This window comes from Diabrotica undecimpunctata, chromosome 7 (genome assembly GCF_040954645.1).
Source record: "Diabrotica undecimpunctata isolate CICGRU chromosome 7, icDiaUnde3, whole genome shotgun sequence".
Lineage (NCBI taxonomy): Eukaryota > Metazoa > Arthropoda > Insecta > Coleoptera > Chrysomelidae > Diabrotica > Diabrotica undecimpunctata.
Window position 1 is genome coordinate 102,489,462 of NC_092809.1, and position 13,908 is coordinate 102,503,369.

The 13,908-nt window shown below is 31.9% G+C and overlaps 1 protein-coding gene across 2 annotated transcripts in view; it reads right to left on the reverse strand.

The window, feature by feature from the left end:
• The window catches only part of LOC140445667 (uncharacterized), a 227,256-nt gene that overhangs the window by 5,643 nt on the left and 207,705 nt on the right, over positions 1–13,908 (reverse strand). For both annotated transcript variants that reach the window (XM_072537905.1, XM_072537906.1), the window contains exons 6-8: positions 9,403–9,813; positions 1,325–1,603; positions 960–1,119 (exon numbers count right to left, since the gene is read on the reverse strand). In XM_072537905.1, coding sequence (XP_072394006.1) covers positions 960–1,119; positions 1,325–1,603; positions 9,403–9,813 — 850 coding nt within the window. The remainder of the gene's footprint in view (positions 1–959; positions 1,120–1,324; positions 1,604–9,402; positions 9,814–13,908) is intronic.

The following is a 13,908-nucleotide window of genomic DNA, read 5'->3' on the forward strand; positions in this document are numbered from 1 at the left end:
GTATATACTATATTATTTATCTATGGTTTAAATTCCTGACTTTTAAGGTGCTGTAAACTACTTTTTACTTTAACAAAACAAAGTTTTTTACTAAATCAAATTTGTTTAAAGAGATCGCAATCACTGCAGAAAAATATATGTGGTCTTTGAATGGTTTTACTCTATAATGGTGATAGTTTGTATAAACTTGGTATATAATAACTTGTATAAATGGTAACAACAGTTACAAAGAGTAATCTGTGCCTCTGCTTGAATCTTCTTGTAAGTTCCACAATTATTTGTATCCAGATTTATTGATGTATTAGTCATTAATGTATGGCCTTTTTATCAATTCTAAAAAAAACTTGTTTTCTTATGATAACTACCTACTTTATCATTTTTGTGTTAAAAATAATTGGAACCATAAATTTGTACCTTATAAAGCTTCATTTTTAGGACGATATAAAATATTAGTTATAAAAAGATAGGTATAAATTATTTATAGTTAAAAATTTACAATTTGTTTTCATCAAAGACCAAATTGTTTTTAAAAGAAAACGAAAAGTTAGGTTATGTATGTTTAAGAAGAATATCGGAAATTGAAAAATAGTTTGCCAACGACGCACCTGATCGCTGTGTGGAGTCATTTCATTTTTATCGTAAAAGACGTTTAAGTAATAGATTCGAATTTAATTAGTATTAACAAGTAGTATTTTAAATAAGTGATTAATTCGACCGTTACTTGATGGAAGTTCATTTATCTAATAAAACACTGAAAACTTCTGTTTTCAACATTTCCACAAAATTTATTATCACTACACCTGCTTCAGCAGGGTGCGTTTCCCAAGTGATGTATTTTACTATGCGTCAAATCCTGTCACAACTGTCAAATTTGTCCCAAATTAAATTATGCAATAATTCTAGACATGCCCAAAACTCAACAATATTATCACAATTGTAAGAAGTATGACAAAACTTACCAGATCAAAAGTATTTCGGATCTAGGTACTTTATGAGATGACTCGTATTTAACAAGTTTCGTAATATGACGTACTAAAAATAAAAGATCCTTTTTCGGTATTTCTGAAACGACTGTTATCACTCTCTGCCTCGTATTGTGTTCTAACCATTGAGTATTATCTAAAAAATATATATAAATTTTATTATTTATTTTTACACATTAAAGGCTTGGTACATCATTTAAACAGCTAAATGTTAAATTCACAAAACGACTAAAGGAACTTGACTTACACCTATTTTTCGAAAAAATATATTATACAAAAATTGTTTTATTAAAAATAATAAAAACTTAAATTTAAAGAATATTTTTGTTTCGAATACTCACCACATAACTTATTTACATATTCTACAGTTTCTTTGGTTACCAAAGAATCACAACCTTCCCTTAAATATTTTTTTAAAGCATCAGTCAGCTCGTACACATCATTTTTGTATTTATCCAAATCTCCTAATTTCTTTTTCAACATTTTTTTGATGATTTTATTCACCTTTTCGGGCGAACCATTCTTCTTATATATACCTTCGGTATTTAAATGGTTTTCGATTAATTCTATTGTCTTTCGAAGAACTTCATCGATTGAGTCAAGGCTTACATTACTTGAACCTGTAAATCGAAAAATATTTTAATTGATAAAATAATTAGTTTTAAATTAATACAATAAAATGATTTAAGAAAATTAACTGCACAAAAAGGTCACAACAAGAAAACTTCAAAGAAATATCAATAGTGACGAAACTGCTATTCCGTTGCCTCTCCAAAACGAAATTTTTAAATAATACGACGTGTTCTGTGGGACTAGAATCCCCAAATTATTTTGGTGATGATAACTTTAGATGGTTTTGATTAATATTCGTTCTATAAGATATAACACAGATAAATTATTTTTGTTTCTAGAGGAATTCGGATTTCCTCCGTAGATGCCGTTACCGAGCACTGGCTTGAAGTCAACGAGCCTTTTTTTGTAGAAAAATATACCACAATTGCTAGGTATGATCGTCCAAGTTCAGCTCATGGTGGCACCCTAATAATTCTTTCCACAAATAATGATTTCTCTCCTATAACAAAATATGACTTTCTGTTGACTGAATCCTTTTTTGAGTTTTCATTGGTTTATAACAAGAATCTTAATCTATACATTCTTTGCATTCATAGATCACCTGATTCTTCCACGGAACTATTTTTTCAGAGCCTATTAAATTTGTTAGGCGACCTGCCCAATAAAAGCAGAGAGATTCTATGCGGTGACTTTAGTAATAATTACGATGTTGCTTGTCCTACCCAATTATCCTAGGTCAATATATTCGAATCGTATGGTTTCACAATACACGGTAATTCTCTTACAAGAATTACTAAAACAACATCTATCACAATTGATTATATTGTCTCAGATTTCTCATCCCTTGATGAACGTTCTACAATTATTAATGCAGGACTATTTGATCATGAAGTAGTATATACCAAGTTTAACACTCTTAACAAACAATCCTCAAAAATCCAACGTTTATGTAGGATTTTTCCGCTCAGAACTTTCGTAAATTCCAAAATTTGTGCTTGAATTTTGGATGGCACTCTCCCTCTATGGACGTGGACTATAATTTCAATTTTTTTTATACGCTTGTCTGTATTTTCAATAAGGCATTTCCTTTAATGACAATTAAGTCAAAACTACTGATGGACTATTCATAAAAAATTTCTTAAATCTGCCAAAAAATGTGTTGGAAGTCCTGGTCTCACTAATTAACGATTCCTTTGAAAAAAAGTATATTTCCAGAGTGCCTAAAGACAGCCATTATTATTCCTCATCATAAGGGTGGTGAAAAATCGAATGTCTGCAACTATAGACCTATTGCCTTACTACCAATCCTATCCAAAATTATTGAGAGACTTATAAAAACCCGACTTATGTCCTTTCTCGTTGAAAACAACATTTTATCGCAAAGTCAGTTCGGCTTTGTATCTAATAAATGTACCAGTGCTGCTATGTTTTCTGTACTACATGAGGTTTATCAAGCACTAAACAATAACCTTTCACTGCCACTGTTTTTTGTAACTATGCCAAAGCTCTTGATTGTGTAAATCACATTTTGATAAAAATCTAAATTTCTACGGAATTCGAGGTATTTCTTTAAATTGGTTCCAATCTTACTTGAGGAATAGGAAACAACTAGTTAGAGCAAATGATACTGACTCTAGTCACAAAAGCATTGTATGTAGAGTACCACAAGGTTCAGTATTAGGTCCTCTATTTTTCCTTATCTTTATAAATGACATCACTAACTTAAAAAAAATCGATGGAAAATTTGTTCTTTTTTACTCTCTATCTACTAACGTGGCTAAGACAGTAGCATTATCCTATAAACGAGCTCTTCAACCCTTGCTTCTTAATAACGGCCAGATCAGTACCGTTGATTCTGTAAAATTTCTTGGTATTTTTATAGACAGCAACCTTAAATGGTCCCTTCATATCGATTTGTTAAGTAAGAAACTAGCCTCAGCCTGCTATACAATAAGATCTGTTTATAAGGAAATCAATTTAGCATCTTCCAAAATAACATCAACGGAAGACAAACTGAAAGAATGGGAAAACTATATTAAAATTCTTTTTCACGACATACGAGAAGAACCAAGATTGGAAAATAACAACGAAGGGCCAACAATTCTGAAATCTGAAATCATAAATGCAATTAATCATCTTAAAACAAATAAAAGCCCAGGTCCAGACGGAATATACCCAGAAACGTTAAAATTAATCAGCGAAGAAAATATCGAAATATTTGTCCTTTTATTCAATCGCATTTATGATACAGGTAAAATACCCCAAGATTGGCTGGAGTCAATATTCATCCCACTACCAAAAAAGCCAAACCCACAACACTGCAATGAGTTCCGTCTGATAAGCCTTATGAGTCATGCAGTAAAAGTCCTACTAAAAATCGTACATAATCGTATCTATAGAAAGTGCGAAACAATCATCGGAGACGATCAGTTTGGATTCAGAGCCGGCATGGGAACGAGAGAAGCCCTGTTCAGTTTACTAGTTCTCGCCCAAAAATGCTACGACCAACAGAAAGATATATTTATATGCTTTATAGACTTCGAAAAAGCATTTGATAGAGTAAGACACGACCTACTATTAGAACGTTTGCAAGAAGTCGGTTTAGATGGAAAAGACATCAATATCTTAAAAAACTTGTACTGGAACCAAAACGCCAGAGTTAGGATCGAAGGTTCCACATCCGCAGAAGTAGAAATTAGGAGGGGAGTTAGACAAGGATGTGTTCTGTCGCCTCTGCTGTTTAATCTTTACTCCGAGTTTCTATTTAAAGAAGCATTGGAGGATTCCAAGGATGGAGTCAAGGTGAATGGCGTAAATATCAACAGTATCAGATACGCCGATGATACAGTGTTAATTGCGGATTCCGACGTAGGTCTACAACGACTCATCGACAAGACCAACTCGACCTGTGAGCAATTTGGTATGAAAATAAACATTAAAAAAACCAAAGTGATGTCAATCCGAAAAAATCAAAACGTACCTCAACCTTGCACAATAAATGGGCACATTTTAGAACAGGTCAATAGATTTAAGTACCTGGGATGTTGGATCGATAGCAGCCTAAATCCTGATCTAGAAATAAGATCGAGAATAGAACAGGCCAGAAAATCTTTCGAAAAAATAAAAAAACTGCTTTGTGATTCTCGAATAAAACTCGAAATTCGACTACGTTTATCAAAATGCTACGTCTGGTCGACTCTTCTATATGCAGTTGAAACGTGGACCCTAAAAACATCAACCGTAAATAAATTGGAGGCCTTTGAAATGTGGATCTACCGGAGAATGCTCAAAATTTCATGGACATCGCATACCTCAAACGAAGAAGTGCTGCATAGAATAGGCAAGAAAAGAGAACTTTTTAACACAGTAAAAGTTAGAAAAACATCATACCTAGGCCACATACTGAGAAATAATAAGTACCAATATGCCCAACTTATAGTGAAAGGAAAAATCGAGGGAAAGAGAGGCCTAGGAAGGAAAAGACTATCGTGGCTCAGAAACATCCGACAATGGACAGGGCTAAATTTTGAACAGCTAATAAGAACAGCTGAAGATAGAGAAGATTTTAAAATTGTAGTAGCCAACCTCCATTGAGGAGAGGGCACTTTAAGAAGAAGAAAATAACATATTTTTCTTTGTTCGAGTCTCATCTTCGATATGGTCTTCCTTTTGGGGATTCTAGTACAGCTGCCCAATCTGATGTTATTTTTAAATTACAAGAAAGCGCAATAGGGTATCTTTTTGGCCTCAGTAGATTAACACATTGCACGGGATTTTAACTCTTCCCTCTTTATATACTTTAGAAACTGTTTGCTTAATTCGTAAACACCTGCATGTTTTCCAGCAAGACCTAATCATGACCACTCCACCAGAAATTCAACCTTTGATGTGTATTTACCGATCCTGTTAACTGAGTTAGTAAAGAAATCTATTTTATATTCGGCAAAAAAATTATACAACCATCTCCCTTTGCAACTTAAATCTACAACTTCTTTCCTGTTTTTTGTTACTATGCCAAAGCTCTTGATTGTGTAAATCACGACATTTTGATAAAAATCTAAATTTCTACGGAATTCGAGGTATTTCTTTGAATTGGTTCCAATTTTACTTGAGGAATAGGAAACAACTAGTAAGAACAAATGATACTGACTCTAGTCATAAAAGCATTGTATGTGGAGTACCACAACGTTCAGTATTGGGTCCTCTACTTTTCCTTATCTTTATAAATAACATCACTAACTTAAAAATCGATGGAAAATTTTTTTCTTTTTACCATTACCTGGAGGAACTTTAATATTGCAACTCCTTCATGCAACTATAACTTGCGATCTACTTAAAATAAAAACCTGGTCCGACTCTTATTTACTCTCTTTTAACGTTAATAAGACAGTAGCATTATCTTGATTCTGTAAAATTTCTTGGTATTTTGATAGACAGCAACCTTAAATGGTCCCTTCATATCGATTTGTTACGTAAGAAACTAGCCTCTGCCTGCTATGCAATAAGATCTGTTTAGAATTAAATCAATTTAGCATTTTCCAAATGCTAACATATTTATCTTTTGTTCGAGTCTCATCTTCGACATGGCCTTCCTTTTTGCGGTTCTAGTAAAGCTGCCCAATCTGATGTTATTTTTAAATTGCAAAAAAGAGCAATACGGTATCGTTTTGGCCTCAGTAGATTAACACATTGCAGAAGCTACTTCAAAAATCACGGGATTTGAACTCTTCCCTCTTTATATATTTTAGAAACTGTTTGGTTAATTCGTAAATACCTACAAATTTTTCCAGCAAGACCTAATAATGACTACTCCACCAGAAATTCAACCTTCGATGTGTATTTACCGATCCCGTTCACTGAGTTAGTAAAGAAATCTATTTTATATTCAGCAAAAAAAATTTACAACCATCTCCCTTTGCAACTTAAATGTACAACTTCTTTCCTTAAGTTCCGTAAATTAACAAAAGCCTATCTATCTGAAAGACCATATTATTCAGTGAAAGAGTTTCTTAATGAATAACTAAGAAATTACAGTACGTTTAGGTACAAGCAACTAAAGTATTTATATATATATATATATATATATATATATATATATATATATATATATATATATATATATATATATATATATATGGATATCACATGCAGCAACTTATTACTTCGTAAGGTTTTATTATGCAATTTGCAATTTAGTTAAATTTTGCAATGGAATATATATTTCATTATCTTTTATTTTGTGATATGGACGATTTATATAATTTTAGTAACACGCCACTGTGACCAATAATTTTAAATAGGACCTTATGACAAGTGATACCTCGTTTGAAAGGTATTGAAAATATCTATTCAACCATACTAATTTTATTTGAGTTTAAGCTCACTTTGATGAATAAATTAAATAAATACTAAAATTGTAGTTTCGCATTTAATGAATAGATAAATATTAAAACCCCCGCCTCTGGTTCCTAGTCAAAAAGTTGACGTTTTTCAATTCTCTAATTGTTTTTACGTCAACTTCAACTTTTTTGATAATTAACCAGAGGCAAACGTTAGAATTATTATTATTTAATTAATTATTAAATATTATTAAATAATTAATTAATTTTGTTTGGATTTAAGATGATTTTAACGAATAAATTAAATAAATACTAAAATTGTAGTTTCGCATTTAATTAATAAATATTAAAACCTCCGCCTCTGGTTACTTGTCAAAAGTTGACGTTTTTCAATTCTCTAAATTGTTTTTACGTCAACGTCAACTTTTTTGACAATTAACCAGAGGCGAACGTTAGAACTATTATTATTTAAATGCGAAACTACAATAATTATTTTAATATACCTGTTCAATCATACTAATTTTGTTTGGATTTAAGATGATTTTGACGAATAAATTAAATAAATACTAAAATTCTAGTTTGGCATTTAATTAATAAAAATTCTAACGCCCGCTTTTGATTTGTTTGTCAATTCTCTAGTTGTTTTTAGTTTGCAAAGGAGTTTATAGCTCAATATTTAGTTTCTGTTTCTGCTTAGTTTAGTCAATTCTCTAGTTACTTTTAGTTTGCAAACGCGTTTATACCTGAATATTTAGTTTCTGTTTCTGCTTAGTTTAGTCAATTCAAGTTTAGTCAAGTTATTTTTAGTTAGTTGTTCTTAGTTAATATTTAGTTTAATTATTGTTTAATAAGACGTTTAAATTTTTACAAAGGCAGAATGATACGTACTGTAGCCGACAAAGCAGCAGCTGTGTTAATAATTATTGAATGTGGAAATAATTTCCATGCAGCGGAACGTCTTTTTAATAAGTGATACCCCGATCGCCCTACATCGAGAGCTTTTTTGAGGAAGTTTCTTCGGAAGTTTAAACAAACAGATAGTGTTCAAGATGTCAAACGATCTGGTCGACCAACAATTAGTGATGACAAAAAAATTTACACAATTTCAGAAATGGTAGTGAACACTACTTCTTCTATAAGCCCAAGTTGCATCTATCTATGGAATCAGTCAAAAGACAGTACACCGAGTGTTGGCTGAAAATAGATTTCATCTATACAAATTAAAAATTGTGCACCAACTTTCAGATGATGACCCCGACCGAAGACTAGAATTCTGTGAAAATATGTCCAATAAAATTAAACAACAGCCCGATTACATAAAAACAATTTGTTTTAGTGACGAAAGTACTTTTTCTCTCAATGGAAATGTTAACACACACAATGTGAGATATTGGAGTGACACAAATCCTCACGTCTTTCGTGAAACACATACTCAATTTCTAAAAAAAAATAGATGTTTAGGCAGGTATTTTGGGAAACCACATAGTTGGGCCTGTGTTTCTCAATACTAACTTAACCAGTAAAGTGTATCTGGAGATGTTACAAAATGCAATTGAACCGTTAATACTAGAAATTCTGAAGGGTAATCCAGATGAATTCGGCAACTTGGAAATAACGTTTCAACAAGATGGTGCTCCTGCACACCATTATGGTGCAGTAAGACAATTATAATGGCCAAATACTAGACTGCATTTCATTTCAATTTGACCTTCCACAAGTGTTCCTGATGAGGAGTTGAATAACTCGAAACACGTGTACCACAATGGCGGAATTTGAATTAAAAGGAAATGCAATCTTTTACTTTCATTTTAACGTCTTTTCTCTACATAAAGAGCGAAACAGATAGTGTTTTTAAGGGTAAACTGTAGACGCATGTCGCAGTAAAAGATTATTCCTAGCTTCAACAGCCTCCAGTAAGAGGCTTTGAATTTGCAGTTCACCTAATTTGCTATCAGAGATTTTTTATTATTTTTTTTTATTTTGCAAGCAAAGTTGTGGATCGAAATCAAATCGATCGTTTCTTGCATGGTAAAGATTTCACCTTAAAGAAAAAGGTGACTCTCGAGCTTTTAAGGAGAAGGTCAAAAGTAAACCTGAAGTCAACAAAAATTTTCAGCGAAAGAGAAAAATTTTTATGACCGGAAGGTAATCAAGAATTGTTTTTAGACGTATTTTTGCACGCTGATTACGAGTCCGTTGTCAAAATAAGTATATCTATCGTCGTTAGTTATACTGGTACGTGAGTTATACTGTTTTAATTAATTTTGTCAAACCCGGGTGTTGAGAATTTTTGCTAATAACTTCCAAGTGCTGAATCGGAATCCATCGTCAGTTTTTCTACAATTTTTTCAATCTAAAACTAGATAGACGCACGGACAGACGGACAGACAAACATAATCTACGGGATCGAAATTTTATTTGCGTATGATTATTTCGATCCATTTATTTCGTTTTATATTGGTGACGAAATGGTGAAAATACTAATATTAGCCCTGAAAAAATCTTACTTTTATTTTTGCTCGAATGGCCGCTATCTGAACTCTGAATACTGTCTTTGGAATCCTGTCGATGAATCATATTTCGATTAGTATCAAATACATCGTGTTTCCTTTTCCTTAACTCTAATTCTTCTGGATTATTAATATAGAAATTTAATAGTGCATCGAATAATTGCGTTGCTTCTGAGCTCTGAGTGACTATATCCTTGGTAGCTACAGCAGTATCTGTGGCAAAGATTATTGTCGGTCCCCAACACACTGCCAGGTTATAAGCGTCCATTTTATTTTGTTCTTTAAATTCCACTACCTTTATTAAATGTCTTATCAATGTTATCAATGTTTCTGAATTGGCTTCGGGGATGTGCGTTAAAATTGTGCGGATGTTGTCTCTGTCCTTCTTGCCGTAATTCATGTCCGTTTCTAAAATAGAAAAGATATTTTATTATTGCCATAAATTTCAGATATCAACATAAAAATATATATCCAGAAGATACTATATAACTAAAAACAAATAATACACATTAGTCTACTCACACTCTGACAAGGGCTTAAGGAATGAGGAGGAGGAGTGGAGGAGGATATTTGTTGTCAATACTTTACCACAGAAAATTATACAAATAAACAGGATTTATTGGATAAGTGTCAGGATATCTGTGTTTTATTTTGTTGTTTTTGGGACTTTGGTTTGTTAATGTAATGGAAAACAGATATAGTCATAAAATAATAAATAAAAACTTTCCTGTACCATAATATATACTCTCTCTATCTGATATTATGTTATACATTTATATATAAAAATGCGTAAGTGTATACTATATTTTTGGACAGAGAGAATATATTTTTTGGCAGAGAATAAGTTTTTATTTTTTATTTTATGACTATATTTCGACTCGTCCAGCGAAGAATGTACTAACTCAATTTTTGGCGTTTTTTAGTTACACCCCCGAAGAATTAGATTACCGTGATATCTTTTAACGAACAAAGTTCTAAGTTAATATCACCATGTTTAGGCAACCAATTTTGCACTTCGACATTGTATATCTTTACATTTTCCAACGAAAACTATCCTATCTTAAGTTAGTATAGTCTTCCTCGGCATTCCGAACGGAAACATTGTTGTATAGTGAGTTAATACAGTTTTCGCATTTTGAGGTTAAGTAAAGTACGCGTACATTAGCAACAATGTTTATGTTTAAAAGTTGTAGAGCGTATAGATTGCTATCAACAATGATACGTGTGAATAGAGGGTGCATTTGTATAAATTTAAATAAGTATCTAGGTTGTACTCGAGAGGTCAGTTCATAGTAAATTTAGTAAGGACAGCTTAACAAGCGAGAAACAGATTCTCAACAAGCCCATTGTTCAAGAGGTTAGTATATTTTTAATATGTATAGAAACATGAATTTATATCTCATTTTAGAAACAATTTGTGATAACCCGGACCTAAATACGACCAGAGAAGTTATAGTTGCTAATATCGAAGCGATTCATAATGTAAGATGCATCGTCTTTTGTTTTTAGAAAAGGAACGAACGAATACAGTTAACGAAAATTTTTAAGTTGATACTGAAGATCCTTTTCACGCAAGCTCAGATAGTGACTCAGATTATTTACCTTTAAAAGATGATAATAAGAAAATTCCATATGATAATATGAAGGAAAATGAGAAACAAATAATTACTATTTTAATGGGAATAAGCTACAATTGAAGGTTAAAGTAAGTTTATTGACAATTCAATTTCCACTTCGGAAATCGTTCTCAAAATACAAACATTAATGATTTCCGAAGTAGAAATTGAAATGTCAATAAACTTACTTTAACCTTCAATTGTGGCTTATTCCCATTAAAATAGTAATTACTTTAAAATGCCACAAGAAAATAGCTTCAGAACAATATTGAGAAAAAAATAAGTAAGAGTAAGAAGAACAAGGAAAGTAATACAAGAGTTAAAGTGATTAGAAAACGAGAAAGAAAAGAAGAAGAATGGATTGATGTAAAATCTAAAACTGGTCTAGATCGTGGGTTTAAAGATACAAATCGACAGGGAAAACTGGTCAAGACAAGAAAAATAGGCGAACCTTGCCAACAAACATGCAGGCTTAAGTACTTATACCACAAAAATAAATTAAGAAACGAGACAGAGCATTTTTAAAGACTTTTGGAACTTGCAAGATCATACAACGCAATGGGATTTTATTGTGCAGCACGTGATATAGATAGAGAAAAAACAAAGTACTATTTCTGCTGGTGTACAAGAACTGTTCTGTTCTATTTTCGTAGAAATTTTTCTAGACAATTTCATTTTCAGCTTGAAGGTGAACAACACCAAATTTGTAAAAATATGTTTTTAAAAACTCTTGGTATTTCACAAACTTGGGTAAATGCAGCATTGGCTAAAAGAAATGAAACTGAAGTTTTACAATCAGATCAACGTGGAAAACATAAAATATGGCCGTATAGACTTAATCCAAATATTGCAGAAACTATGAGAAATCACATAAAATTATTTCCGTTAGTACCCTCACATTATATTTGAAAGGATTCTAAGGCATGTTTCTTGAGGAGGGTTTAAACATTCAGAAAATGTATAAACCATATACGGAATTTTATGACGACGAAAACAGTATTGGACAACTTGCTACGCATCGCCAGTATAGACATTTTTAACACTGAATTTAATATCAGTTTCTTTAGACCAAAGAAAGATCAATGCGATGTTTGCTCAGTCTTTAAGCTAGCTGATAAAACTGGGAAGGTCGACTTACAGGAGAACTATGAACGTCTCTTAGCCAATAAAATAGTGACTAGATATATGAAGAACAGTAACTAAAAACTGGCCTTAACTGACAAGACCATCTGCGTTGCATGTTTCGATCTCCAAAAAGTTTTAGCGACTCCCCAATCGAACGTAAGCGATTTTTATTATAAAAGTATGTATGCCACATACAACTTCACCATAATTGCTAGTTGTTTGTGGAAGTTTATAGAGACCCGAAAAAAGAAGGGAATTAAATCACTTATCTTCTATTCGGATAACTGTGGTGGGCAAAACAGAAACCACAAGGTATTTTTAATGGTTGCTTATGCAGCTATCTATTTCCAAGTTAGTATTACTCATAGATTTTTAGAGAAAGAGCACATTCAAAATGAGGGAGACAGCATACATGCTGTAATTAAAAACGCGAAAAAACGTCAGTCGGTCTTATACATTCCTGAACAATGGATTACTTTGATAAGAATGGCCAAAACTATCGGAAAAGTATATAATGTAACAGAAATGTCATAAGAAGACCTCCTAGATTTCAAAAGCCTTGTTGGCAACAAAAATTGGAGAAAACTGGCAATGGAATAGGAATGATCAAAATCAGTCAAATAAAGGAAATCGGTACTTCGTATAACACAAAAAATGTTTTTTTTTTAAGTATGATTTAAGTTCCGATTCTAACAGGTGTGATCTAACAAAAGCAAAAAGGGGACGTCCATCTCGTATTGACAAATTTCAATCTAAAGTATACACATTTTTTTTTACCAATAGACAAGAAGTTAACTGTGACGACGAAGATCTGCCATAATGTTTGTTTATAATATTTTGTAATTTAACTTCAATGTTGACTTTAATCAAAAAGACAGTTTCACAGAATGTATTATTTATATTTCCGATTTTTTCCCAGCGAATATTGTACTAACTCATTCAAAACCAGATAAAGAAACAAAATTGACATATTTAAAAGCACAAATGGAGCAATACGGTAAACACAATGGATAGATAAGTATAAAAACAATTTAGTAAATAAGAACCCCGATTTTTTGCAATACTCAAAACTTTATCTTGCTTTATTCGAAAACTTAAAAAGAATGAGTTAGTACAGTCTTCGCTAAATGAGTCGATTTTTTGAATTTTGGAGCCTAATATTCAAAGCATATTTTTTGAATTTGTCGCCTAAAATTGAGAACCTACGTTTTGAATTTGCCACAAAATGAAATTAGTTTCGGCTCGTCCGCATTTGGCGCTAGAAACTCTCTCCCAAAACTTTCTATGGGACTTAGCTTACTAGAGGGCTATGTACTCTGTACCTTATAAGTTTAGAATTTTGACAATCGTTACCAATCGAATCTTTCACTGATTCATATTCTTTTAACTTTTTACTTCTTATTTAATGTCTGTATTTTGTTAGTTATTTTTCATGCAGTTTTTAATTTAAACCTGCTTAGAGTAACTATTTGATGCATCTTACTATAGAGAAAAAAATAATTTTTTCGCTTTAAAAATTCAAAACTACGAATAAATAGAAATAGTAAATAATGCACTAAAAGTAGTTTATAAACATTCTCAGTAATAAAAAGTTGGATGATACGAATTAGATGGGCCTCATAAAAAGAATATTAGAAATTAGGATATCGAAAATATAAACAATAGGAAATATTGAACGAAATTGGTGACCGAAAACAAGAAAAAATACTAGTTACTAGTTAGTACAGAAAATAATTTTAACAATATTAAAACATCTAAGCTA